The 26,445-nt window shown below is 37.6% G+C and overlaps 1 protein-coding gene across 2 annotated transcripts in view; it reads left to right on the forward strand.

Annotated features, from left to right (window-relative positions):
- The window catches only part of col4a2 (collagen, type IV, alpha 2), a 141,692-nt gene that overhangs the window by 40,593 nt on the left and 74,654 nt on the right, over positions 1-26,445 (forward strand). For both annotated transcript variants that reach the window (XM_067408623.1, XM_067408624.1), the window contains exon 4: positions 15,196-15,276. In XM_067408623.1, the coding sequence (XP_067264724.1) occupies positions 15,196-15,276 (81 nt within the window). The remainder of the gene's footprint in view (positions 1-15,195; positions 15,277-26,445) is intronic.

Genomic DNA, 26,445 nt, shown 5'->3' on the forward strand with positions numbered 1-26,445 from the left:
ACAGTGGACCAACACCAGCAGATGACATGGCACCCCAAACCATCACTGACTGTGGAAACTTTACACTGGACCTCAAGCAACGTGGATTGTGTGCCTTTCTTCTCTTCCTCCAGACTCTGGGACCCTGATTTCCAAAGGAAATGCAAAATTTACTTTCATCAGAGAACATAACTTTGGACCACTCAGCAGCAGTCCAGTCCTTTTTGTCTTTAGCCCAGGTGAGACGCTTCTGACGCGGTCTGTTGTTCAAGAGTGGCTTGACACAAGGAATGCGACAGCTGAAACCCATGTCTTGCGTACATCTGTGCGTAGTGGTTCTTGAAGCACTGACTCCAGCTGCAGTCCACTCTTTGTGAATCTCCCCCACAGTTTTGAATGGGTTTTGTTTCACAATCCTCTCCAGGGTGCGGTTATCCCTATTGCTTGTACACTTTTTTCTACCACATCTTTTCCTTCCCTTCGCCTCTCTATTAATGTGCTTGGACAATGACCTTTTGTGTCAATGGTCGTCTTTTGGACAAATGTCAAGTCAGCAGTCTTCCCCATGATTGTGTAGCCTACAGAACTAGACTGAGAGACCATTTAAAGGCCTTTTCAGGTGTTTTGAGTTAATTAGCTAATTAGAGTGTGGCACCAGGTGTCTTCAATATTGAACCATTTCACAATATTTTAATTTTCTGAGATACTGAATTTGGGATTAGTTGTCAGTTATAATCATCAAAATTAAAAGAAATAAACATTTGAAATATATCAGTCTATGTGTAATGAATTAATACTATATACAAGTTTCACTTTTTGAATGGAATTAGTGAAATAAATCAACTTTTTGATGATATTCTAATTATATGACCAGCACCTGTAGTTCCAAGAAGTATCAAACTTTGTGTCACCAAGCAACACATAAAATCTCTATATATATTATTTATATGAAAATAAAATGATAGGTAAATAAAATATACAAAGATATAGTAAAATAATAAAAAGAAAAAGATCCTGAAAACACTTAATATTTTAGGACTTAAGCTCATAACTCATAACAGTAGCACTTGTCCTCTATCATCTTTCTAATCAGGATCCCAAGCCAAGTCGAGACCTCAGCTTAGGTCAAAGTTCAACAGGGGGCAAAAAGTCAGTCCTCGGAAAGCTTTAAAGTGATCTGAGATTCATGACCAAATGGAGTTGGGTCACTGTTCAAGCAGACAGCTGAGTAGTTAAAAGTCCTATTCAGTTACAAAACATCTCCCTGCAATAAATGAATCAGGTCAGGGTACAGCTCCAATTTGGATCTGACTGAATTTAAAGACAGAAGTTGATTTATACATGTGCAAACATCAAACATCATCTTTTATCATTATTCATAGCTTTGAAATGTATATGGGAGTGGTTTGCTACGAGGAAGAATGTGTTTATACTTCACCTTAATGTTGTTTTATGTCTATAAACTGAGATTCCATCTAAAGGTCTTCAGTCACTAGAGACATTTTGAATACAACAGCTGTTGAATTTTTCAAAAATGTAAATATTTAATATGTAATATTTCATTTTTACAGTAATATTCAGTAGCTAGCACAAATTGTGTCTGTAGTGTAGTGCATTAATGTGTTTTAACAGGGATGTCAGGATATCCAAACAGCTCTGGACACACTCTGTCACACACTCCAAACTATACTATTGTTGCTCCAATTTGTGATCATCGGACATACTGAAAAAAAAGAAATTGCACTGAAAAGGTCTGAAAAATGAAAAACAACTAAACATTCTGTTCTAGATGCTTCAAACCGGTAATTGATTACAGAAAGGATGTCCCAATTCGCTGTCAGGACGCTGTCATCTGGGAACAGCTATTAGCTTATTTACTGTGATATTGCAAACCCCTACAGTATTTTGCAGTGTTCACAGAGGAAATCTTGGTTATCTGCAGTGCATTTGCTAATGGTTTAGGACAAAAACTAAACAGATTTAACATTCCTGTCTAAATCCTCTAACAATCTGGTGTGCGTTTGCCATACAACATTAATGCTTAAGTACCATAGTATAATGCATTGGAGAATTAACTAGACATGACTGTTTCCCGAAACACATCCACATCCGTGGTTCAAACAGTGTTGGTTCACTGTTTTTTGCTTTGTGCTCCGTTGTTTTGCTTTATTTTTGTATGTTTGATTCAATCATGGGTTTCCTCTTATAGATAAGGAGTCTTGTGGTTTAAATTACTCACGGTTCGGTTTGTATTACAGTTTTAGAGTCACAATTTCGGTATAGACCAGTATGTACTATGTTTAGGGAAAAAAAGACTACTGTCAAATAAGAATAAAGAAAATAAGAACAAATAATCTAACTACAAGCAGCAGCACAAGTAAATACAATAGAGCAAAGATACAAATAAAATAAACTTTTTAGGTAGGTCTGACATTAGTTTTCAGGTACAGAAATTGAATAAAGCAATCAAATGTAAAGTAACATTGCATATTTGACTGTATAAATGAAAGATTAATCCTTATTAGAGTTACAAAAGCTATTCAATCAAGAACAGTGAGTGATTTCCTTGTCTTTTGTTGTTTGATTAACATTAAAAACACAGACAGCAGGAATATTAGGCTGCTGTCACTTTAAGACATAATGCACGGATCCAGTACACTGATATTGTCACGATCACCATCTGTTCCTGTTCACTCCGGACTCCATTTCCCATAATCCCCCCTGTCAATCACATGCTTCACTCCACCAATCACCTGTTGCCACATACAGCCATGCACACTCCACACTAATCACCACACCCAGCTGATACACATTAACTGGACTATAAAGGACTCACACACACACACCTCACCGCGAAGTCTTGATCCCTAGTGACAATTCTGAGCGTTTACATTCTGTCTATCTGTCGTTACCATTCTTGCCTGTTTCCTGTTTATTGACCCGTTGCTGCCTGTCCCGACCCTTGCTTTGTATACCGACCTGTGAATGTTATCTGCCAGTCCCGACCTCTGCCTGTACCTGGATTACGACTCTGTCTACCCTCTGCTGTACCTGTTTGCTCCTGATTTACCCTGCCTGTACGACCACGCTTACATTGTAAATAAACGCTGCACTTGGATCCCCTGCCTGAGTCTCCATTCGTTACAGATATGTTCAACCGACTATGTCTTCTAATTATGTTGACATAATTTTTGTGTGAATTTGTGCGTTCAAGTGCAAGCCTTAAAAGAGAACTCAATATTTGCGCGCAAGTTCTCTTTCGCATATTGTGCTCGAATGTTTAACCCTTTCGAGCGTGAGTTTAAAATATTCTAACTCTCCCCCCAGAGTGAGTTTTTTTAAGGCGACCTTTAATGTTTCCATAGCGATGCGTCTTGCTTGTCACAAGCACTGAACGCATCCACAATAACACAAATGGATCGCTATTATTTTGTTTTTCCTTGTTTATTTAAAATATTCACAAACTTGCTTACCATGTCTTCAACTATCTGATATTCCGATCCTCAAATATGTGTGAGTGAGTGTGTTTTGTCGTTTAAAAGCCTTTATAAATGATCTTTATCTTGATTTATAATGCGAGATGGGCGCCGCCATCTTAGTTTGCAGTTCACAGAGTCCTGTCGGTTGGATTTACAGCAGGCGAATTCATCCGTTTCTCCCGAAATACAGCTATGGAAAAAATTAAGAGACAACTTAACATTGATTTCTGAACTAGGAGTGTTCTCTTAATTTTTTCCATAGCTGTATATGCAAGTAAGTGGCTGGTGAACTGGAAGAATAATAGAGTGAACTTTATAGTTACTTAGGCCCATTATGTGTGTCTGATATGAATAAATGTCGGCAAATTGTATTTGAATTAATTTTTATTGATGTCTTCCACTGATGTCTGACATCAGTGTGTATTTTATAAACTCTAAATATATTGTTTTAATGGTGCTTATGCGTATTTAAATGTCTGAAACCTTAAAAGAAACATTATGTGGCTGAAAACACTGCATAGTTGTGATATATGACAAGAGCTGCGCGCGTCCGTCTCGCAGCCAGGGCGCTTAAGCACAGTTTGAATCTGGCAGTTATGTGACGTCGCTTAGCGTTCAAAATCCCATATGTGGGACCGTACGCCCAGGGGCACAGAAATAAAAATCCCATATGTGGGACCGTACCGCTCAAAGGGTTAAATTAGCAAGGCTTAAATGAGTTTAGTTTAAACACAGATAGCAACGTGTGCTGTTCAGGTCTCACCTGAACTCACGCACTATCTACACCCAGGTGATGATGGCATAAATGACTAGTCATATTAGAGCATACGGCACTCGGATTTAACAGAGTTCACAAAAAGTGACTGTTTTGTCCACGTTTTTTTGTTTGTTTGTTTGTTTGTTTGGGTTTTTTTTTTATTTTAGTTTTTTTTTTTTTTTTATCATCCTTGTTGTTGTAATGTATTGGGAGGCCAGAATGTGTATCCATCGACAGAAACATTCATTAGCCAAACTCTGTCTGTTTTTACGCACTATTTTTAACAAAGCATATTATAGTTGCGTCGTCAGATTTCAGTTGAACCATGGTGCAAGTACGTACTGAACCGTGGTTGGAGAACGGTATTACACCCTTACAGATACAGATTGTACCAAGGTCGTAATCATGTCTTGAACATTGGGGAACCTTTTTTATTTTTTATTTTTTTTCAAAACATTGAACGAAATTGCTACTAATACAATGCTATATCAGATATGTACAATAACAATTGTAGAAAAAAAAAAAAAACATTACGATGTCCAGAAATCAATTTCAATAGTACATTGAGAACTCTTGTTTAATGTGATAGTTTCATAATACAATATATTGTTAGTTCCGAGATTCATCAGTTTAGTGAATAGATACATAGATTAGCAATGAACTTTCAAATTTTCTATTTGTATAGTGGTAGAATTTTTGTTAACAGTATCAAAAGTTGCATGTTCTAATCCACCCCCGCATAGTTTTTATTTTTTATTTTTTCCTTATTAAAATCAAAGATGTCCATCAATAGTTTTATATCAAGAGCAGGGACACATTTTTGTGTGCATTTGTTTTGTGATTTTTTTGACGTGCCCCTCTGTGCTGTAAAGACTGTGTGCATGAGCAAAAAGAGAACGTAAACCCCGCCTACTTCTTAATTTGATTGACCATCTCAATCATTTTGACATTGACGAGTGTTCTTAGACCACTGAGGCAGAACAGACTAAAAAATTAACTTTTAAACCTTTTTGTCATCCTAACAACATGCAAAGTGCTGTAATGAAGTGCAGCAGACCAGTGCAAGAATTTCAAATATTGGGGGGGACGATTTGACCATTTCTAATTATTGGGGGGGACTTGTCCCCCTCAATGTCTGTGGTGGTTACGGCCCTGGATTGTACTTCATCTTAGCTTGCGAATTTTGCTCAAGAGGCTGATCTAAATACGTCCACATGCCTTACTAACAAGAAACTATGCTTCTACTACAGGTTGAGAGCTGTAGTTCCAACCACACAGCTTTGCAATGTTTGATGTCTGTTTGTGAATATCCATTGGAACTAGGTTTCCAGAAACAGAATCGCTGAATGTTGTTATTGACGGAACTTGACAGAACTAATGATACTTTTGAGGAACACACCCCTGTTTAATTATATATACTTGGTGATTCTTATGCTTCCCAAACTTTCTTTGCCATTCCTCTGATATTATTGCAGTGTCACTGCATTTCCATAAAAGGACCATCTGCTGTCCCTCAATACAGATTCTTAATCCAGTAGACACTAGTTAGTTTAATTTTTGTACAGTACGTTCAATACATTGTGCTATTTTAAGGTCCTATGTCACACCATAGTTTTTTAATATTTTTGGAATATTTACAATATTTCAATATTTCATCAGGTTGACATTTGACAGCAAATTTAATAACATTGCATCCCACTTAACAGACTGTCCATCTCTCTCTCACAGCCTTCACTTGTGATACATTAAATATGCCGTCTACCGTGACTAAAGTCTATAATCAACCATAAACCAAGAACTTGTATTTGTTTATTTATTTATTTATTTATTTTTTTCACTTTTGAGTGGAAAAAGCCTAAAGCATCTGGATCCCAGTGTGTTCCAGACACCTGTTAGACAGTTCAGCCAAGGCTGGACAACAGTGTTGAAATGATTTTGGGAATTATGGTTACGTGGTTCACCACAGAGAGTTATGACTGTGGTACATTGAGAACAGCATGAGTCATATTGTCTTTGTGTATACAGGCAAACACTGACATCCATAAATGGATGTTTCTTGCTCTTTATCGTAAGAACGCGTTCCCATTTAAACAAATGGGATAGAAGTCATTTTCCTGCCATGTGCCCACACAGTTATGTAAACATTCAGTGCTTAAGTCATTACAATGTCATCACACTGTCTAGTAAACACAGCAAAGGGTGATATCCAACAACAGATATCAAAGAAAATCTGCAGACTTTTTAAAATTTCCACCCAGTGGAAGTCTCATTTCATTTAACCACACAATTAATACTAATTTATAATGATGCTATCATTCAAACAGTCTGTGACTTAAAGGTGGCCTTAGTAATATAATGCAGTAATGTAGTAATGTTTTGTAAATATTGTGCAAAAGTAATATTAGTGTGTTCATATGAGTAACAGTAAGAGATATGTATCTAACCCGCACTGAACACTCACACTATAGCGTCAAAACAAGACTGGATGGAGCGTGGAGGAGGGGACAGGTCATGTCTTTGAGAGAAAAAGGACACATATCACTGTTATCTGACTCTAGTCTCTTTATTAGACACATTAATCTCTCTGACACTAGGCACTTCCTTCATAGACTCTAGGCTAAGACAAGTTCTAGACTAAACATGGGTTTATGCATACTAACACATCGGCACCCTTGTGAAAATGAAGTAAAATAAAAGGCCTTTTAAAAAAAGTACACATTCATGACTATGATTCTCAACACACTTAAGTACATTTTCAAAAAATGCATTTTAAAACATGTTTTAATCATGATTTGTCATGCTTTAAATAAGTACGTGTAGACTAAAGCCCCGGGTATACTTCAGCCATACACCCCGTTCGCATGCAGCCCAAATTTCGAGACCATGCGGATGGTGCGCGAGCAACAGCGCATGCGCAAGCAGGAAAGAAGAGTGTGTAAAGAATGATTCAAAAATAAGATGAGTAAACTCAAAAGCATGCCTTCTCCATCGTTTTTGATTCATGTTCTCTTGATGTATCTTCTGAACTATGTTGCAATGGTGGCTGAACTGTTCTTCTTCTCCGAACCTGCCCAGCGAATGTCCGGTTGTCTGGTAATAGTATAGAAAAATTGCACTGTGCATGTGTCGAACTCTGTCATCCGCGCGCATCCTTGGTTTAGTATACTTTGAAAGATGTGCGGACGCGAGTGCACGCGTGACACGTCCGGGCGCGGAAAGTGAAGTATACCCGGGGCTTAACATACTAAAGCACAAGTAAAGTTGCTTGATTATAATTTTTTTTAATATTATAATGTTTTAAATGTAGTGATTTTATTCAGTATTACATTTGAAGTTAGTAAAAATACTTTAAATGAACTAAACTTAATCATTACAAATGTGTAATTCTAAATACACTGCTCAAAAAAATTAAAGAAACACTTTGAAAACACATTCAATCTCAATGGGGAAAAATATTATGCTGGATATCTATACTGATATGGACTGGGTAATGTGTTAGGAACGAAAGGATGCCACATTGTTTGATGGAGATGAAAATTATCAACCTACAGAAGACCGCCCGAAAATCAAAGTGAAAAAATTATGCAGCAGGCTAGTCCATTTTACTGAAATTTCATTGCAGCAACTCAAAATGGCACTCAGTAGTTTATATGGCCCAACGTGCTTGTATGCATGCCTGATAACGTCGGGGTATGCTCCTAATGAGACAACAGATGGTGTCTTGGGGTATCTAGACTAGGGCATCACTGAGCTCCAGGACAGTCTGAGGTGCAACCTGGCGGTGTCAGATGGAACGAAACATAATGTCTTGTCCGGTCCGGTCAGGTGAGCATGGGGGCCATTCAGTGGTATGAATTCCTTCATCCTCCAGGAACTGCCTGCATACTCTCGCCACATGAGGCTGGGCATTGTCATGCACCAGGAAGAACCCAGGACCCACTGCACCAGTGTAGGGTCTGACAATGGGTCCAAGGATACCTAATGGCAGTCTGGGTGTCACTCTATGGATATGCCTACCCAGACCATCACTGACCCACCACCAAACCGGTCATGCTGAAAAATGATACAGGAAGCATAATGTTCTCCAGACCCTTTCACATCTGTCACATGCTCAGGGTGAATCTGCTCTCATCTGTGAAAAGCACAGGACGCCAGTGGCGGACCTGCCAATTCTGGTGTTCAATTGCAAATGCCAATCCAGTTCCACGGTGCCGGGCAGTGAGCACAGGGCCCACTAGAAGATGCCAGGCCCTCTGGCCACCCCCATGAAGTCTGTTTCTGATTGTTTGGTCAGAGACATTCACACCAGTGGCCTGCTGGAGGTCATTTTGTAAGGCTCTGGCAGTGCTCGCCCTGTTCCTCCTTGCACAAAGGAGCAGATAACGGTCCTGCTGATGGGTTAAGGACCTTTTACAGTTCTCTCCAGCTCTCCTAGAGTAACTGCCCGTCTCCTGAAATCTCCTCCATGCTTTTGAGACTGTGCTGGGAGACACAGCAAGCCTTCTGACAATGGCGCATATTGATGTGCCATCCTGGAGGAGTTGGACTGTCTGTGCAACCTCTGTAGGGTCCAGGTATCGCCTCATGCTACCAGTAGTGACACTGACCCTAATCAAATGGAAAACTAGAGAAAAACAGTCAGGAAAGATGAGTAGGGAAATGTCAGTGGTCTCCACCTGTAAAACCATTCCTGTTTTGGGGGTCATCTCATAGTGCACCTGTTGTTGATTTCATTAACACCAAAGCAGCTGAAACTGATTAACAACCTCCTCTACTACTTAACTGACCAGATCAATAACCCAGGAGTTTACCTGACTTGATGCTATTCTCTGATTAAAAGTGTCCCTTTAATTTTTTTGAGCAGTGTAAATTGGCATACTAGGTCAATAGAAATTACATTAAACTATACTTTAGTGTACCATATGTTTGTCGGTATATTCTGAAGTGCACTTTAGAAGACAATAGAAATAATTATAAGAATTATATATAAATGTGTACTTAAGTTATACTAACTTTAAGTGGGTCAAACACACTCTAATGTGCAGCTAATAGCATTTAGTATCAAATTAATCTAAAGCACTATAATATTTTTAAATATATTATTTTCATAGAAGTACTCCTTTTTTAAAATAAAGTGTACTTCTCAGAAGGTTTGTAATACCTACTAAAAATTATTATTCATTACGTCATTATTTCCAGCATGTGTTAAAATTCAGCTATTAATATAATAGGTCTTTGAGACATTGATTATATGTAATTTGGCCTTAATTGTTGAATGATCATCAGAGATGAATGCACATAGTTTTAGGCCAGTCTGAAGTCATAGCTCTGGAATGGAGCATAGACTTTCCTCTGTCTCTTATTTAAGGAGCCTTAAAATGTCTTTGAATGAATGAGGCCTATTGAACACTCAACTTCCCTCTACATGACAACAAGACTCAGATGCCTTTTAAATATGCCTGACAGTTACAACACATAACACACCCTACGGTCTCTAAGTGTGCTTTGAGACTACAGCTGCGTCCAGTTTGTAAGGTTGGTTTCAAATCATTCTTACAGTGTGAAAAAAGATTAAAAAAGGAAGTGGCAGGTAGGTGGGTTTAGACCAAGCTATTGAGCCAAGTATGGGAACAGCCTGACACTAAGCAGTGTATGCATCATTTCCCTGCACTGTTTTATATGATTGTGGCTTTGAGCTTCATAGTTAGACGCTGCTAGTCTATGACTCTGTTGTCTAGTTCGATTGTTGTTTTAGCGGTTAGTGTTGTCTGGGGCATTTCTGGCCTTTGCAGTAACAAATCTATGTCTGTGTTTTTGTTCTCTGTGTTTTCGTCTGGTATTGTTTTTTTGTTTTAGACATAGCCAAAAGCCCAACAGACAGCTTTCTGACCTTCCTGCGAGGGTTGAACAGACTGCGCATTGACCAAATGCTTTGTCACGTAGGCTTCAGTTTTGCCCTAAATCATTTAAACATAAGGATATCCCTTTTAGTTGGAAAGATATTATTGTTCACTTATATCACATTCTTTTAACCCTTTAAATTGCAAAGGGATTTCCCTGTTTATTTATTTTGTTGTTGTTTTTATTTAAAGGTGTTTAATTCAACACTAGTATCAACAAACAAAGTGACAAAAATCAATACCATTAAAAAAATTTGTGGACAGTAAGATTTTATCTTTTAAAATACTTTTATTCAGCAAAGATGCAATAAATTTATCAAACGTGACAAGATATTTATTATGTTAAATCTAAAAATAATGTATGAAAGCTGCACTATTCATTAAAGAATCCTGTAAAAAAAAAAAAAAAAATGATTTCTGCAAAAATATTAAGCAGCCCTACTGTTTCAACATTGACAATAATAAGAAATGTCTCTTGGGCCTAGTTTCACAGACAGGGCTAAGACTAAGGGCCCTATTTTAACGATCTAAACGCACAGTGTAAAGCGCACGGCGCAGGTGCACTCTGGGCGTGTCCAAATCTACTTTTGCTATTTTAACGACGGAAAAACGGTCTGTGTGCCGGGGCGCATTTTTGAAATGGGTTGTCCCTATTCTCTTAATGAGTAATGGGCGTAACCTTCAATAAACCAATAAGAGTGTCATCTCCCATTCCCTTTAAGAGCGAGATGCGCTTGCGCCATGGCGGATTGCTATCAAAGTCCCTTTAAGACAAGTCATTTCACTCGGCGGCCATCTTTGAAACGCCTCTCGGGCATCCTGGGCATCATGCAGCTCCTATCTCTTTGAATGGGGAAACATCAGATTCTCCAAAACTGTTCGCCAACCTTACGATTAAATTTCATATTTGAAATCACCAATGAAATCTAACAACAACTGACATTTAGTTTCTAAACGCTCGAATCATGACAAAAAAACTGTATTTTTTTCCAGGCTGGATCAAGCTATTGCGCATGCGCAGACCTAAATGCGCGTCTCTTCGGAGGCGCGTGTCTGACTGTTTCTATAGAAACCGGTGATTCTAACGGCCACTGAAGTGACGCAAACACTTTACCAGTCGGCGATTGGCTCTTGGCTTTAGAAGGCGGGACTTATTCCGCCATATTGCGCGTTACACTTTCTCCCAATCAAAACAATACGAGTGACACGTCTTGTGTTATTCTATAGTCTTCGATTGCTATTTACATGGCGGAATTTGTTGGCGGAAAAGCTGAACGCTTTTCAAGAGAAGAAACCAATCTGGTCGTGCGCGAAGTTATTCATTTGAAGCTCTCAGATTTCATCAAAAATATCTTTGTGTGTTACGAAGACGAATGAAAGTCTTACGGGTTTGGAACGAAGTGAAGGTGAGTATTAAATGACAGAATTTTCCTTTTTGGGTGAACTAACCCTCTAAGTAGCTTTTTTTAAAGGTACATTTTACATTATTGATGTGCATCTTGAAAAAAACAATGGCACTGACATAATTTAAAATATGCAATTGCAAGTTGCTTTCAGTTAAAAAAGCTTTTTAATCTGGGACTAGACTTAACCCGTCTGTGGAACCGGGCATTGATGTTACATGTTCCCTATGTTCACTCCTGGACTTATGTTTCCTGTTCCTTGTGCCAAGTTTGTAGTCCTTTGTAGTTCTTTTGTTCATTGGTTCCCCCTGTTCATAAGTCTTAATTGTTCACTGGTGTGTCTTGTTGTTAGCCCTTGAGTATTTAAACCCCGGCCTTTCTTTGTCCCTGTGTTCTTTCTCAGGTCTTGTCCTAGTATGGATGTTTGTTTTGTGTTCTATGTTCTGCTCCGTGTGTTCATTTGTGTTTTTGTTATTATTTGTATTATTTTGATTTTCATTGAATGAGGGGGAAACAGGTTTAGAACAAAATGATAAAACAGTAGAGAAAAGTAGAAATTTAACTAGAGAGGGGAACAGGATTGGTTAAGCACATCAAGTTGGGACTCAAACTTGGGTCACCAGAGTTTCTGCTGCATGGTATATCAGAGCGCCGCCCACAAGGCTATGATAGGAACATTGAATTTCTCTATAATGAAACCACAATGTAGAAATAAGGTCATCATGTCTGTGTGAAACTTTTCTCTCAGCTCCTGTCATAGTGCAGGAATTACATAAATGGAGAAATTGCACGAGCTTTCTTTGTTATTATTCACCGTTGTTACTCATTACCCTTTGTCCTCCAGTGGTTTGATTTGGAAAAACCTCTTTCCTTCAAGCACAAAAACACACTCCTGAGTGCATACTCTAGACCTTTTTCACAGGTTGTGTCGGAAGCGGACTCATGCTAATCAGGTGATCATTGTCTCAGACTAGATTTAAAATGTTTTTTCCAGGTAGCGAAGGAAAAGGTCATTTCTTTTTGTGGGGAAAGCGTGGGGTGGAACAGGATAGAACACAATACTCCTCTCATCATCTGCTGTAATCATCAACTATTTAGCAATAAACTGAAACTGGCCAGTCTTACACTTATTGTTTGTGTTGTTGTTTAGTTCTTCATCTTTTCCACCATCTACAAGACAATGCTTCCCTATGGAGTTACTCCATGCATTGTTTCAGGACTATCAGTGCTCAGAGAAAATAGAAGTGTCACATCTTTACCTTATTTAGTGGTTGCTATTCATTGCATCTATCCACTATTTATCCACATATTAGATAAATATTTAATATTGAAATGCTTAAAATGAGTATTATAAATGTAGGCTCTGAAGTATGAATATTAGCGAGGAAGGACATGTAACCTTATTCTTTCTTCTGTTAGAGGACCGGTTTGTCTGAGGTCTCATTTAAAATGAATTCTTTGTGACTTGAGGCAGGAGGCTCAATGTGGCCTTTGTCTGTTTCTTGTCCTGCATCTCATATCTGACGAACAAGACAGAATGTCTCTGAAACAATTTGTCGCAGACAGTGTAGTCTTGTAGGTTTCATGGACACACAGGGCTGTCTGTGGGATCAGTGTGTAGGTGTGAGCAGATATACTGCCATCATAGAACAAGACCCTTCAAAATATTAGGTCCCCTCTTACAAAGAGAATAATGAATAATGTATTCATTAGCTCAGCACTTTTCATAATGGTTAATGTTATAAATTGTATAAATGTATGAATTAACTTTCCTTAAAGTGAAATGCCTTAGCTAACTTAGTCTAACTAAAGTCATGCTTTGAAACATATTTAAAAGATGGTTATTAGGTTTCAAGCGTGTTTCTGATTCATAGTTAGGTATCAAATTATTATTATTATTTTTTTGTTTACATCTATTATGGGAATTCTATAATTGTATTAAATGAAATAGCTGCTTGTTTCATAGCAACTATTATACATATCCTACATAAAAAAAAAAATAGGGGGAAAAAATCATGCACTATAAAAATATTCTGTTTACAAGTGATATTTAACTTGTTTGTTGTTGTTGTTTTTGTCATCATATGCATCTCATATTTCATCAAGCATGTTTTTCAGTGATACAGATGTTTCAGCTTATTTTAGTTAAAAATAATAATTAATATTAACAATATTAAACAAATATTTTAATATTTTCATTTAAATATTGATTGGGGGCACGTTTAAGCTCAAACCGGTGCGCAACATTTTGCTACATGTCTTTTTCGGGGTTGAACGACATGTTTCCTGTGGCCTGTTTCATAAAACAAGTTTACCAAATAATCCAGGTTTATTTCAGTAAGTCTGATTTATTGTCAGTTGATTTGGTTCAAAATAATCAGACTAACTGAAATAAGCCTAGCTTATTTGGTAAACTCGTTTTATGAAACAGGAAACAGCGTGCAACGGGTTTGAGATACGTTTTCTCTTGTTTGGTGGGTGTGTCAGAAATGTCAGCCCAAACAGCGGCAAGTTGTATATAAACCACGCGGTATTAAAGAGACAACTCGCACAATGGGTATTAATGTAACATAAAAATACTATACATATATATTTTACTGTTGTATTGCGAAGTGACACTTTCATTAACTTTTCTATACTCCTCTGATTATATAATGGTAAATATTACAATATCAAAGCACAACAACAGTGATCAGCAATAATGATAAGCCTAATACAAACAATAAAAATAATATAGATCATAACACAGTCTCAGAGGTAAGAAGTGGATTATCCTTCACCTGAAATGTTTGTCTTTTCATCCTGAAATGCAATGCAAGGGTTGTGTTTCCACAAATCCCTTCACTCGATTGGGATGTTCTCTTTTATTCTGGACGGCAAGGGCAATGACTGTAACATCGAGTGTATTTTGTAGTATTAAACACGTATTTATACCAACTTCATCAGGCTCCGAAAATTCTTCAAAAAGAACACAAAGAATGGCCTTCTCAGCTGCCATAGTTGCAACTCCTGCATCATCAGAACAGGGTGTTCAACGCACCACCGTTTCCGTTTAAAAAATGTTTTGCAACTTTTGTCAAGGCTGAACGCAGGCTGGGTCTAGCATTTGTCAGGGCTTATCTTTTTTCTGTGAACAAGTTTTCTGTTGGTTTCTTTAGTTACTAAAGTAACTGTATCTAGATCTTGCCAACTTTTATTTATTATTGCAGCCACCATATGACAGCATAAGGGTTAAGCAACAAAATCTATACATAAAATGCATTGTATATGCATGAAATGCATGAAGGCACTGTAAAAAGTTAGTTTTAGTAAATAAAACATTTTTACATTCTCATGAATATGATCTTCTAGACCATCTTCTAGATGGTCATCAAAGAAAGAAAAACAAACAAATAAATAATGGTTTGTTGAGTGATGTGGTTTGACCAACCACAGCTGCAGAATCACACGAGTGTCTGGAACATGATGAACATCAAGCTGCCACTTTAGAAGAACTGACAGTAAAGTGACAGCCTCTAGAACAGCATCACAACTTTGCAGCATTCTTGTCTGTTATTTGTCAGGCTAAATATAAATCAAATGTACTGTCATTTCACATGGCACTGAGCAAGCTTTTAACCCAACAAACTCAACATGCTATTAAACATTGTCTTCACTCTTTGTCTTTTTTCTCTCAGGGAGTGAAGAAGAGCAGTGGACCATGTGGGGGGAGAGACTGCAGCGGAGGCTGTCGGTGTTATCCTGAGAAGGGTGCGAGGGTAAGTCTGTTTCAGTCTTGAACTTGAACTAAGTTGCTTGCTAGCCAGAAAGTGTTACTCCTGTTGTGGATGCGCTCTTCCCAAATCAATGCACTGAAACACGAGCAACTAAAGCACAAAGAATTCACACCACTCTATATTGTTCTCATTATAATGTTATGATTGGCACTGCACATCTTGCACATAACTGTATTTTTATCTACTTTATCAAGTGATTCCAGACATCCCTGCACATTTTTGAAGCCATTATGAGAAACTATTTTAATTAAAACATAGGCCTAATGTTGAAAAAAAATATGATGAGAAAAAAAAAAAAATAATAATAACACTGCTAGATTAATAACTCCATACAGTAAATAAATAGTAAACATCACACGTGTAGCCGTGCTGATATAATGCCATATCGCATGGCTACGAGTTTGATATTGCATTTATACAACAGTTCAATGGCACAAGTGTGTAAATAAATAAGAAACAAAACAAAACAAAACAAAAAAACAGATTGACTTTAAAAACCCTCTTTTGTGAGGAACTTCTTCCTTTTGCAACAGATTCAAATCTCAAGTTGACAGTTTAACAGTTGAGCCCAAGCCTCCGTTACTAATGCTAAAACATCACTTTAGAACTAGTAATGAAGGAACGCTGAGTCGCTTCATTGAAGCTCATTGTAATATGTAGAGTATTATGGGAGAGATCGCCTGAGCGAGTGCATTACCTTCATCTAGATGATATTCTTCTTATACTCATGATCACAAAATCAGTTTGAATGTCCGCTGAGGAAAACAAAATCTTGCCTTTGTCCTTTTAACATTTAAGGGGATTTCCCATGACAGCGCTAGTCAATGCATTTGTCAGTTGTGCCTCATAAAATGTTGTTTGAAGTAAAAACTAAATCCTTGTTTCTTTTTTTCAGTCCATTTCAATTTAAAAGTCTTTGCGACTGACTCACTCACTCATATTGCTGCCATCTAATGGGGTATTAATGTAACCTTTATTGAAATCACTGAAAAAAATATGGCATTTTATTTATATAAAATATTATTCATATTTAAATTAACAAATAGAAAATAAACACAAGCAAACTGTTCAGTCAAACGTACAAAAGCAGCACTCTAGTTAGTACAAGATTTAATTTCAAAATATAAAGTTATGAAACTTAATATAATCTATTAGCTCTGGAACAAGTAATAGATTAATAAGACCAAAGTTTGCACATTTGATATACCCCCCAAAAATAAACCTCATGTTTAAACACTATCTAAATAAGAGCCAGTGGCAAATTCCTGAAGGACTGGCCGAGATGAAGCTGTTCTCTGCGGGTACATGAGCGCTGAATGGTCGTTGATGGCCTGGAGCTCAAATCTCCCTCTAAACAAAATTTCAAATAGGCGCTATATGTTTACATATAAATCACATCTGAGGTCTAAAAAACTATATTCTCACCTAAAAAACTCTTAAAACTACATTCTGTCATAAAATAACAGTAGTATCCATAAAAATATGGGGTAACACTTTACAATAACAGTACATGAATAACCATGAACTAATACCTGAGTTAATAGTTACTTCAACATGAACTCAAGATTAGTTAAGATATGAACTAATGAAGAGTGATCCTTAACTACGACAGGAGTCATAGGGATTCATGCATGAAAACAGCAGCCTTAACTACGCGTTAATACATGTTTGATAATTAATGCATTAATTAACATTTAGGGTAAACTAAATCAAACAGTCTCTATAAGAAGGAATAATACATATTTGGACTTTGAAATAAATGGGACACACCCATCTTCGTTAATCTAATTTTGAATGTTAAAGTTTTTTTTTTTAATTTTACACAATTACAAATATTTTTTTAATTGATTAGTCTTGCATTGCATAATGTGTTCTTATACAAACTGACAACCACAAGTGAATCGCATTCATATATTTAATATGGACTAAAAAATGTTGTTTGCAATTTCAAGAAGGCTACATTTACATACAACTAACCTGACAGTTGAGTCGTTTATACAGGTTGTTTAATGAAAACTAGTCTACAATTAAGAAACCCTTACAAAATAGTAAACATTGTATTTACATGCGATTCATTTAAAATACTTAATTTATTATTACAGTATCCAAATATGATACTAAATCCCAAAGAAAAAAAAGGCTTTCTATTTGTAGCATGCTGTCTTTGAATTATAAACAAGACAAACATTCGCTGATTAAAGGTTAGCCAATACAAACATATTTATAGAAAACTGTTGACAACGAATAGAAAGGACCAATAAGAGCAAACGAATCGAGTAACGTTATTCAAGAATATCAAGAAGTAGTCCGACATATAACGAGGGGTTGTGTTATCTAAAGCGTCCGTCATTTAACAAATCTTAAATACACGGGTGGATAATTAAAAATCTTTTCTGACAAAAAAAATAAATAAATAACACAAGCAAAAATAAAAAAATAAAAAAAACACGGCAATTTTCATTTTACCTCTGTGTGCGCGCGCGCGCGCGTTTGTGTTTATGAGAGAGAGCTCGCGCAACATTGAGACAACGGTCATGTTAAATGCATAAGTAACTAATGTGCTAGTTTTCATACAAAATAAGTAGGCTATGTAACATAATTAGTTACTTTAGTTAGTATTAACACAATAACACAACACATGTAGGCTATACGTTTCTCAACACTGAGAATAAATAAATAAACGCCTGTTTCTCCAGACTCGCGCTTGTCAGTCAGTCACACATCACAACATTTTCATAATCAGCGATTTCAATTTTATTTAGATTTGTTGTTCAACATTACTTGTGCATTTTATACCCGTTTACCTTAAGGAGTTAACAGTGCGTGAGTGTGCTGTCCTCGCTTGAGAATTCAGTCACTGAGAAGGCGGGAGTGGAAGACGGGATTGAGCGGGATTTTGTGCTGCTGTCGATTTGCAGTGTCTTTTTAGTGATAGGCCGTACGCATTTGTCAATCATCCCCTCTTGCTATTTGGGGAAATGAACCCAGCGATGATTGGTCGAACTCTTTTGCTGGATTTGAGTACTAGGCATGCACAGAGGAGTCACTGGGTTTTTGCGTAGTATAGAGTGACAAATCGTACCAGCGTACTTTGAGGTCAAAATGCGTACCTGGTACGCAAAATGCGTACATGTTGGCAGGTCTGGTATTTGATTGTAAGTTAATGATAATCATGAGCTGAATTTGGTAAGTTGTTAACAGTGAATTAATTAGGGCCCAAGCGAAAATTCGCGCAGGGCCCTCTTGTTCTTCTAAGGATTATTAGGGCCCAAGCGAAAATTCGCGCAGGGCCCTCTTGTTCTTCTAAGGATTATTAGGGCCCAAGCGAAAATTCGCGCAGGGCCCTCTTGTTCTTCTAAGGATTATTAGGGCCCAAGCGAAAATTCGCGCAGGGCCCTCTTGTTCTTCTAAGGATTATTATTAGGGCCCAAGCGAAAATTCGCGCAGGGCCCTCTTGTTCTTCTAAGGATTATTATTATTTTTTTTTTTTTTTTTTTTTTTTTTTTTTTTTTTTTCGTCTTCCGCCATGGCAACAGGTCAAACTGTAATAATATTCTTGAGTGTTTTTGAGGCTCTTAACATGCTTCAAATTGCATGAAACTCGACACACACATCAATATTGTCAACCAGTAGACATGGACAAAGCCATAGAAATGGGCGTGGTGGAGGGGCTCAGTAGCGCCACCTTTTGACAAAAGTGGGGGGGTTAGTTTTTCCTACAGTCACCAAACTCGGTACACATATTATTCTCATCAAGCCGGACAATTTTCTAATTTACATTCATTAGCTCCGACCAACAGGAAGTCAGCTATTTTGGTTTGAATGTTAATTTTTTGAAAAAACAGGCTATGAATTTTATACTACTACTCCTACAGGGTTTATCCAATTTACACCAAGCTTTTTTTAACTTGTTGCGAACACATTGAAGTTGTTTAATTGCAAACGGATTTTGGATATCTCAAACGGTTTGGCCGTGGCGAGGCAACGAATTTATGGCGAGAAAAGGGAAACAGGAAATGTGTTATAACTTCTGCATACATTGATTGATGTTTATGAAACTTCAGGAGTGTGTTGGTTGTAGTAGTCTGATCACATGGATGTAACTATTGTGAGTCAAAGTTATAGCGCCACCAAATGGCAGCAAGAAGTGTATCACTTTTAAAATGCTTTGAGATCACCCTCTTATTTTTACCTGATTTGCTTCAAACTTCATCAGTGTAATGTCAATACACAGCAGATGTAGACCTATGACAGGATTTTTGATATTTGAAATATTGTTGCCATGGCAACAGGTCAAACTGTAATAATATTCTTGAGTGTTTTTGAGGCTCTTAACATGCTTCAAATTGCATGAAACTCGACACACACATCAATATTGTCAACCAGTAGACATGGACAAAGCCATAGAAATGGGCGTGGTGGAGGGGCTCAGTAGCGCCACCTTTTGACAAAAGTGGGGGGTTAGTTTTTCCTACAGTCACCAAACTCGGTACACATATTATTCTCATCAAGCCGGACAATTTTCTAATTTACATTCATTAGCTCCGACCAACAGGAAGTCAGCTATTTTGGTTTGAATGTTAATTTTTTGAAAAAACAGGCTATGAGTTTTATACTACTACTCCTACAGGGTTTATCCAATTTACACCAAGCTTTTTTTAACTTGTTGCTAACACATTGAAGTTGTTTAATTGCAAACGGATTTTGGATACCTCAAACGGTTTGGCCGTGGCGAGGCAACGAATTTATGGCAAGAAAAGGGAAACAAAGTGTTATAACTTCTGCATACATTAATTGATTTTGATGAAACTTTGGCTTAGTCTTCGTTGTACAAGGCTGATCACATGGATTTGACTATTGTGATTCAAAGTCATAGCGCCACCAACTGGAAGCAGAAAATGTGTCACTTTCAGCATACATTGAGATCACCCTCTTATTTTTACCTGATTTGCTTCAAAATTCATCAGAATAATGTTAAAACTTGGCACATGTAATCCTTTGAAAATGGACAGGGAGGAGGGGCTCTATAACGGCACCTTGTAGTGCAGTAAATGTGGAGTGAATTTGACATAGTCCTTTGATGTTTAACCGTTTTAAGTGCCTATTGCCCGCTGTGCACAGTTGCCCTGAAGCCACCGGGGTGGCGGTGCCACCGGGCTTGGGCCCGCCATCGCTGCTCGCAGCTATATTTCTATTTTTTTTTTTTTTTTTTTTTTTTCCGTCTTCCGGGGCTTTTTGGGGGCCTTAACATGCTCAAAAACTCTTGAAAATTGGCACACACATTGGAATCCGCGGCCATTAGGACGCCGGAGAGGCTGGTACCCGGGCGTGGCAGGGGGGCTCGACAGCGCCCCCTTGAAAAAAGTCTGAAAATTTGGTCCATATATTAAACATGCTTGCACGTATTAGTATGAAACTCAGTACACATATAGACCTCATCGGGCCGAACAACTTTCGCGCTCTAAGTTAATCGCCACGCCAACAGGAAGTCAGCTATTAAGGGTTGTTTGAAAAACGCATGCTCTGGAATTTGATATACTCCTCCTAGACGATTAATCCGATCGCCACCAAACTCGGTCAGCATGAAGTCAAGACACTGATGATTAAAAATTGCCAGGGGATTTTTGATATCTCGAACGGTTTGGCCGTGGCGAGGCAACGAATTTATGGCGAGAAAAAGGAAACAGGAAATGTGTTATAACGTCTTAATACATATATTGATCTTTATGAAACTTCACGAGTGTGTTCGTTATAGGAGTCTGATCACATGGATGTGACTATTGTGAGTCAAAGTTATAGCGCCACCAACTGGCAGCAGGAAGTGTATCACTTTTTGAAATGTTTTGAGATCACCCTCTTATTTTTACCTGATTTGCTTCAAACTTCATCAGTGTAATGTCAATACACAGCAGATGTAGACCTATGACAGGATTTTTGATATTTGAAATATTGTTGCCATGGCAACAGGTCAAACTGTAATAATATTCTTGAGTGTTTTTGAGGCTCTTAACATGCTTCAAATTGCATGAAACTCGACACACACATCAATATTGTCAACCAGTAGACATGGACAAAGCCATAGAAATGGGCGTGGGGGAGGGGCTCAGTAGCGCCACCTTTTGACAAAAGTGGGGGGGTTAGTTTTTCCTACAGTCACCAAACTCGGTACACATATTATTCTCATCAAGCCGGACAATTTTCTAATTTACATTCATTAGCTCCGACCAACAGGAAGTCAGCTATTTTGGTTTGAATGTTAATTTTTTGAAAAAACAGGCTATGAATTTTATACTACTACTCCTACAGGGTTTATCCAATTTACACCAAGCTTTTTTTAACTTGTTGCGAACACATTGAAGTTGTTTAATTGCAAACGGATTTTGGATATCTCAAACGGTTTGGCCGTGGCGAGGCAACGAATTTATGGCGAGAAAAGGGAAACAGGAAATGTGTTATAACTTCTGCATACATTGATTGATGTTTATGAAACTTCAGGAGTGTGTTGGTTGTAGTAGTCTGATCACATGGATGTAACTATTGTGAGTCAAAGTTATAGCGCCACCAAATGGCAGCAAGAAGTGTATCACTTTTAAAATGCTTTGAGATCACCCTCTTATTTTTACCTGATTTGCTTCAAACTTCATCAGTGTAATGTCAATACACAGCAGATGTAGACCTATGACAGGATTTTTGATATTTGAAATATTGTTGCCATGGCAACAGGTCAAACTGTAATAATATCCTTGAGTGTTTTTGAGGCTCTTAACATGCTTCAAATTGCATGAAACTCGACACACACATCAATATTGTCAACCAGTAGACATGGACAAAGCCATAGAAATGGGCGTGGTGGAGGGGCTCAGTAGCGCCACCTTTTGACAAAAGTGGGGGTTAGTTTTTCCTACAGTCACCAAACTCGGTACACATATTATTCTCATCAAGCCGGACAATTTTCTAATTTACATTCATTAGCTCCGACCAACAGGAAGTCAGCTATTTTGGTTTGAATGTTAATTTTTTGAAAAAACAGGCTATGAATTTTATACTACTACTCCTACAGGGTTTATCCAATTTACACCAAGCTTTTTTTAACTTGTTGCTAACACATTGAAGTTGTTTAATTGCAAACGGATTTTGGATATCTCAAACGGTTTGGCCGTGGCGAGGCAACGAATTTATGGCAAGAAAAGGGAAACAAAGTGTTATAACTTCTGCATACATTAATTGATTTTGATGAAACTTTGGCTTAGTCTTCGTTGTACAAGGCTGATCACATGGATTTGACTATTGTGATTCAAAGTCATAGCGCCACCAACTGGAAGCAGAAAATGTGTCACTTTCAGCATACATTGAGATCACCCTCTTATTTTTACCTGATTTGCTTCAAAATTCATCAGAATAATGTTAAAACTTGGCACATGTAATCCTTTGAAAATGGGCAGGGAGGAGGGGCTCTATAACGGCACCTTGTAGTGCAGTAAATGTGGAGTGAATTTGACATAGTCCTTTGATGTTTAACCGTTTTAAGTGCCTATTGCCCGCTGTGCACAGTTGCCCTGAAGCCACCGGGGTGGCGGTGCCACCGGGCTTGGGCCCGCCATCGCTGCTCGCAGCTATATTTATGATTGTTCCCCCTCAAGTAAAGTCCTGACATAAGTATACATTAACAAACCATTAGTTGATGTTAGTATATGCTTAGTTAATAATGAGTTCATTATGATTGTGCCCCCTCAAGTAAAGTCATGACATGATGCACATATCACACATCATTAACTAATATATGAATAAACACTATAGAGTGCCATCCTTATTTCTTTACACCCAGGTACAAAAAAACTAAAATAAAAAGTATTTGTATTTTATTTTTATTTATATAATTAAACATATATGGACTTGAAAGCAAGCCATAAACATACCTGTAAAGACACATATAAGGCACATTTACATGTAAAATAGCGCGCGTCCACAAGCTAATGCTAATCAAAGCATATACATTTAAACGACAAAAATACAAATACAGTTAATAACTGCACATAACCTCCTGAAAACCCCAATAAAACATACATGTAAATATGTCTTTAATTATTAATTCGGCTTACCAAAGCAGTCAACATTTATTAGTTTAAAATGCCAGCAACACAACAAACGCGCCAAGAGAACACCTAGCGTGCGCCACTAATGAGTGTCCCGCCAGAAACAAACCCTACATACTTTAGTTCCGGGAATAAACTATGACTATTTAGCTATATGACTAAATATAAATGAACTGTAAAAATCAGAAAACAGTTTAGATCAAATTAAATTTATTAGTGGTAGTTAGTCTATTTTCCACATTTGATTAGACAGATCTATGTAATTATTGGCTAAATAATCATGTGCCATTGCAATTATTTGTCACAAAGCTGCAGATGGCAGATTATGATATTACAGTGTAAATTATGACAGTATTAAATCACGTTTAATTCAAATTCAGAGTACTTCTTGTTTACTCTTATGGAGGCTGATTTATTTAGTTTAGCCCTAAATGTTAATTAATGCATTAATTATCAAACATGTATTAACGCGTACTTAATGCTGCTGTTTTAATGCATGAATCCTTATGACTCCTGTCGTAGTTAAGGATCACTCTTCATTAGTTCATATCTTAACTAATCATGAGTTCATGTAGAAGTAACTATTAATTTAGGTATTAGTTCATGGTTATTCATGTACTGTTATTGTAAAGTGTAACCAAATATGGTGGGTTTGCTCGTTCACCATGACACTCGCTGTGAGAATGCTGACAACGGATTGATTCAAATGGTGAAATGGTTCCAGTGGTGAAACCTGTAGAATATTGCATGGCTGGAAAGACCTCTCAGCCAATCAGATTCGAGAACCAGAACAAACTGTTGTATAAAATGCTAAATGATACTGATATTATCTTATACAACACTTTCAAACAAACTGCATCAAGAATACGCAAAGACACATTTCAAAACACAGGTGTATTGAACTCGAAACATAATTTTTTTAAGTGTTTTGAACTTCTATTGAACTTATGTTCACTCAAAGCACAGAGCAGCTTTAAGTAACAGATATTTTGTATTCCATTTTCTCAAATTTCAGATTCTTTACAGTGCAATTCAGATTGAATTGTAGGTGTTTGACAAAGTATCTGGCTGTACAAGACGTGACCAAAATCTATGACCTCTCGTCATCTGTGATAAAAGTAAAGCACCTTAGGGAGGGTGAAGGAGAGAGGAAATACATTCCTTAGCAAACATCAGGATATGAAAGGCCTTGTGACTATGACTTGAGATGTCAGTTCAGTTGTCTTTTTTTCCTGCACTGTAAAGGAGCAGGAAAAGGGGTTTGATTGTTATGTTGAGCCATATAATAAGAGCCAAGGCTTCTGAGGGTAAAGTGCACTCATTCCAAAAGACTTTTTTTTTTCCCCTTTTGTTACAAATACATGCAAACACAGACGGGAAGGAATTGTAGACAAACACTCCCTGTTTGTATTTCTGACGCACTTGACATACAACAGAAAAGTCATATTTCTATTTAGTCTGACATTCTGTTATATATAAGTAACTTTTTTCACTTTGACTTATAGTTGTAATGCACAACAGGATTTACTTTTTTAAACAAATTACACTGCGCTATTAGGCATATACAGGGACTAAATATAACAATTTTTTATATATTTACATTATACATTTATTAAATTAGCAGGCGTTTTTTATCGAAAGTGACTTATAGTTGTGGAATACAACAAGTAATTAATCTAAAGACGAAAAGAGAATGGAAAAACCCCCTAGCAACTCCATAGCAACAACATAAAAATAATTAGAACACTTAGCAACTGCATAGCAGCACCCTGGCAAACACCTATTTCTCCCCAGCATTGTGGCGGCAAACCTCGCACAAGATTTATCAGTACAAGACTTATTCCACACAAAAGTACTGTTGCATTTCACAGTTTTGTTTCCCTCCAGGATCTGTCAGCATCTTACTTTAGCCAAACACACTTTTGCACTCTTTGTGTAGTCCTCAGTTTGATGTATGTATTCATGAATGATGTTTATAGGGAAAAACAGCCTCACAGATGTCTGGACACAGTTCATGTATCCCACTGGGTCCCATGTGACCCTCCGCTGTCCGGCCTTGACATGAGAGGCCAACGGGAAATAAATGTGAAACTAATTTGTGTTATAATGACAGGACCATTTATTTGCAACGTTTAAGTTGAGGGATATATTTTTGGCCAGAGGAACTGTTGATATTTTAAATTATTATTTATATGGCCTAATAAAACTTAAAATGTCTTGAAATGTTTATTTGTACTGGAAAAATTAATACATCTACAGTAAGTTGATGATTTAGATTTGTTTGCAGCAGTATTTTTATCAGAGAAAAATAGTCTTCACAATCAGTCTTATAGGATCATCCAATGGTTCATAGTAAACACATTAAATTGTAAAGCAAATTTTATGAATGTAACTGTACTGGCACTGTGCAGCCTAAGCGGCCGTTCACACAAAACATGTTTTTTTCTATTCCAATCTGCTTCTTTTCCATTGTTTTTCTCTGTAAGGATGTGTATGACTGGTAAGACCCTGGTATACTTCGCTTTCTGCGCTCAGACGCTCAGAAGATACACCGCTCAGAAGAATCAAAAACTATGGAGAAGGATGCTCATCTTGTTTTTGAATCACTCTTTCCAAACTCTTCTTTGACAACTGCACACTGTGCTCAGAACTGTGCCTATTGCCACCTAGTGGAGTCTTCTGCTTGCACATGCACTGTTGCACGTGCACCGTCCGTGCGGTCTCGAAATTTGTGCTGCATGCGGACGGGGTGTGCGGACGTCGAAAGCCCTCCGGATGACGGAAAGTACGTCATGCGGACGGTGCATGGCCTCCCGTCTTTTGCAGCACCTCGCACATGAGTGCCACAATTTTAAGACGCCGTGTCAAGTTAAAAGAATTTCAACTTTTATACGCAGCGCCGCTTATCAATGTCAGTTCCAAAACAGTGGACCATTCAGAAGAACTCGGAGGCAGGGCAAGCTTTGCAAGCTTCTGTTTACAGTAGAAAGTTGGTGTGGCAACTGTTTTATTTGTTTGTTAATGCGGTTATTGCATCACGTCTCAAAAGTGTGTCTCG

The sequence above is a fragment of the Chanodichthys erythropterus genome, chromosome 14, assembly GCF_024489055.1.
Source record: "Chanodichthys erythropterus isolate Z2021 chromosome 14, ASM2448905v1, whole genome shotgun sequence".
NCBI lineage: Eukaryota > Metazoa > Chordata > Actinopteri > Cypriniformes > Xenocyprididae > Chanodichthys > Chanodichthys erythropterus.